Source organism: Triticum aestivum, chromosome 6A (assembly GCF_018294505.1).
Source record: "Triticum aestivum cultivar Chinese Spring chromosome 6A, IWGSC CS RefSeq v2.1, whole genome shotgun sequence".
Lineage (NCBI taxonomy): Eukaryota > Viridiplantae > Streptophyta > Magnoliopsida > Poales > Poaceae > Triticum > Triticum aestivum.
In genome coordinates this window covers 447,125,398-447,129,469 of record NC_057809.1, presented here as the reverse complement: position 1 = coordinate 447,129,469, position 4,072 = coordinate 447,125,398, and the positions used below count along the sequence as shown (strand labels likewise).

Below are 4,072 nucleotides of genomic sequence, written 5' to 3'. Positions count from 1 at the left end.
TCTGCTTACGTGCACGTTAGGGCAGTTGCCATGTACCATGCAAAAACACATGGCAAGTCGGTAAAAGACAGTTGCCATCTGCTTACGTGCACACTAGGCAGTTGCCGTGTACCCTGCAAAAACACATGGCAACTCGGGTAAAAAAAAGAGTTGCCACCTGCTTATAAATCACACTAGAGACAGTTGCCATGTGCGCTGCAAAAACACATGGCAACTAGCAGCTTACGTGTGGGAGAGGAGACGGGCGTGTGGGCGAGATGGCAAATGCCCACACACCAGCCCTTGTACGTGACTGAAAACTGGTGTGTGGGTGAACTGCTAAACGCCCACACACCGGCCCCTCCATGTGGTAAAACGGATGTGTGGACGAACTATGTCACACACCACACACACGCCTTGTCCTACGTGGCACAGAAAATCAACCAGATTATGTCAAGATTCGTGCATATAGTACTAGACGGTGATGGATACGTGTGGTCGAGATAGTCAACGCCCACACGTGTGGGCGTTAACATTTCCGATAAACTAATACATCCGTTTTCACAATACTAGCCACTATCAAGTGGTCAACGCATTGTTTTGCAGTTTAAGAGTTGCTTGTTGCGGGGATTAATGCATGGTGATCTCATCTCTGGCTCTGCTTATGGTGCGTGTAGGAGAAGGAATCGTTTATGTACGAACATGTATTGTTCATACAGTTGTTCCCAGAAAAATATTCCTGCAGCCACCTTGCATCCACTTGTACGCACTCGCTCTGTCTCAAAATTCTTGTTTTAGATTTGTCTAGATATGAATGTATGGACGGAGAAAGTACTTCATCCGTTTCAAATTACTCGTCGCAGAAATGGATGTATCTAGATACATCCATACCTGCGACAAGTAATTTGAAATGGAAGGTGTAGTTACGAGTAATTTTACAGGAGAAATTTCCAAGTAAGTAAAGGTGGTGACAAGTTACACTCACACAACAATCGCCGGAATCAACACTCCAAAACGCCTTTCACACCATTCCCAGCAGCACATCTCCGAACACGCATCAGATTCGCACGAAGAGAGAAAAAGGCGTGGTTGGCAGTTCTTTTCTGAAACGATAAGCCGATTGGTTCACTAGTTAAAGTATAGCTAATCCACTGCCCTTTCGGCATATGCAACCCCCACATAAGCCTAATGATGCGTGCAATTGTTATTAAGTAGTAGCAGTACTTCCGTAACAAATGCAAAGATCTTCCGCCAGTCCTGCGTCGTCTGCAAACCATACACCTGGGCTCATCTCGTTGATTGCAGATGGAGCACACAGTACTCAATGATTGGAAGAAGAAAAACGTCGGAATATTGGAGAAGTAGTAGTACCGGCTTAACAACTGGAACTGGAAGTGATGGGCATTCTCCAACTCGGTCAGCCTGCCAGCAAGAACGCGATTTTGGCAGTGGAGAAGAATGAATAATGGGGCCCCGGCCGGGATGGGATTGTAGTGCAAGGAAAGCAACGGACGGATCACTCCAAGGCCAGTGCCGTCCGTGCAAAGCCGCGGCACCAAACCGAAAGCTACGTCCGCGTTCCACCTTCCAGCGCACGCCTCGCGATCCGTGCGGGGCTCCGCCGGCCGTCGCACGCATCGCGAGGTCCGCCGTGGCGCGCTGACGGGTCAATGCGCGTGGGGCCCGACCACCGTCCACGGCCCCGTTCGCGCCACACAGCGACAAGGCAACCGCCTTTTTCGTTTTCACCCCCGTGGAACATCCCCGAGCTCCCCAAAAATATCTCGCCCGCCCACCTTTATAAGCCCGTCGCGGCCGGCCGATCTCCCCAAATCAGATCAGAACCACGCGCCCCATTGGCTCCCCCCCCCCCCTCCTCCCCCCGCGCACGCGCGCCCCGCAGCCTCTCTCGTTCGCCACGCAGCTTTGTACAGTTCGTACGTGAGTTGCTTGGTTTCGTCTCGTCTGCGGCGGGCGGCGGCGGCCGGGTTGAACTCAACCGGAGGGTTCGCGCGGTTGAGCGAGTTGTTGGAATGGATGTGGCGGATAGTGGTGGCGGTGTCCGCGGGCGCGAGCGGAGATGGAAGGGGAAGGCCGCGAGCTCGGCGGCGGAGAAGCAGCAGCAGCAGCAGCTGGCGCCGGTTTTAGAAGACGCGCCGGCGGCCGCATTGCTCCCGCCGCTGAAGAAGATGCGGAGCCCCGACTGCCGCCTCCGCCGCTCCGTGTCCTCGCTGTCGTCGGCTCCTGCTTCCCCTGACTCCTCCTCTGTTTCCAACCCCCTCTCGCCGCCCGCGACGTCCTTGCCGCCCCACGTGTCGTCGACGCGGCAGATACTCCCGTTCGCGTACGATCCGTCCCCCGCGGCGGCACCGAGGCTCCTGCAGCTGTTGCGGTACTCCTCCAGCTTGTACCAGCAACCCATGCTGCCGCAGCAGCTCCAGCAGCAGCAGCAGCAGCACACACCTTCTCAGCATCCGCAGATGATATCCTTCGGCGATGCCCAGCAGCAGCAGCAGTTGGAGGCGGCGGCGGCCTTGATCCCGCCGCACTACATGGCGCCGGAGGCGCTGCGCTACTGGAGCGCGGCCCTGAACCTGAGTCCGCGAGGCGTGCTTGGCGGGGTCGTGCCGCCAGCGCTGTACCAGCACCTGCTGCGGCCGCCTGGCCCGGCCAAGCTGTACCGCGGCGTGCGCCAGCGTCACTGGGGAAAGTGGGTGGCGGAGATCCGCCTGCCGCGGAACCGCACGCGCATGTGGCTCGGCACCTTCGACACCGCCGAGGACGCCGCCATGGCGTACGATCGCGAGGCCTTCAAGCTGCGCGGCGAGAACGCGCGGCTCAACTTCCCCGACCTCTTTCTCGGCAAAGGCCGCTCCGGCGGCAGCGGCCGCACCAGCGCCAGCGCCGCGGCGTCGGCCTCCTCCTCCTCCACGTCCGCTCCGCCGACGCCGGACGAGACCCATGCGCAGCAAGCTCAGCTGCTGCTCCAGCGTGAACAGCAGCAGCAACACACGGACGAGCAAGCGAACATTAGACAGAAACCTCTGCTCTCCGCAGCAGAGCAGGGCGGCCTCCCGGAACCAGAGCAAAATCCTCAGCTCCAGAACGCAGAGCAACAATGCAGCGACGGCAGCACGGCCATGATGCAGCAGGCTCCAGTGACCCCCGGCGGCGTCTGGGGCCCCGCCGACGACGCATGGTTCAGCGCGTGGGGCCCGGGCAGCTCTGTCTGGGACTACGACATGGACAGCGCCCACGGCCTCTTACTCCAGTCTCGCTTCGCCGGTGATCAGGCCGGCATGGATTACGTCCCCACTGCGCCGGAAGCCCACGTGGCACCGGCGGCAGGGACAGGCACGGCCTGTGCCGCTCCCCCTTCTCCTCTCCCTCCTCGTCCTCCCTTCATGTGGAAGGACTAGACACGCACCCCCATCTCTGAACATCTCACACACACAAGTACAGAACCTACCTACGCTGTGAGATGCACACAGGCTGCAGATTTTTAACAGACAGCTTGTGGCATCATCACATCGCAGGAACATCTCATGACCTTTTCTTTTCTCTCTGATCGATTTTCTCCTGAAAATCGCAAGGAAGCCCCCAGCTGCATTTTATAGGCTGGGACAAAGATGGGCTATATTTGATTCTCCATCCTTGTAGATCCTTCCGTGATGATTCTAAGATGAGTTTTAGACATTAGATAGCTAGGGCTCGTCAGTTGTTTCCTGCATCTTTAGTTGTGTTGTGTATGGCTTTAGGGTTCCTAATAAAGGTTCTGGAAGAGGAGACGATTTTTATGCTCTCCTCTTGTTCTTACCTGAATAATTGTGTTTTCTGCAGTATTCTTGAACCATATATGTGGGTGTCACATCTGCCATGCACGTTATATGTATTGTTAGCTTCATGATCAATGAATTGATAGCTCTTACTCCATCCGAACCAAAATGAGTGTCACGGTTTTGAACTAAAATTGAATCTTAGTTTAAGATTGCAACGTTCATTGTGGATCGGAGGAAGCATTTGTTTTAGTCAATGAAGTCTTCCGATTTTGTTTTCAGCTCATCATGTACACGAATATGAACAGGAGAAGATT

General features: G+C 55.7%; 1 protein-coding gene across 1 annotated transcript; it reads left to right on the top strand.

The window, feature by feature from the left end:
* Positions 1-1,826: 1,826 nt before the first annotated feature.
* On the top strand, positions 1,827-3,765 carry LOC123127829 (ethylene-responsive transcription factor ERF054). The gene has a single exon (XM_044547683.1). The coding sequence runs from the start codon at positions 2,013-2,015 to the stop codon at positions 3,396-3,398; it is 1,386 nt and encodes a 461-aa protein (XP_044403618.1). The 5' UTR covers positions 1,827-2,012; the 3' UTR covers positions 3,399-3,765.
* Positions 3,766-4,072: the final 307 nt, after the last annotated feature.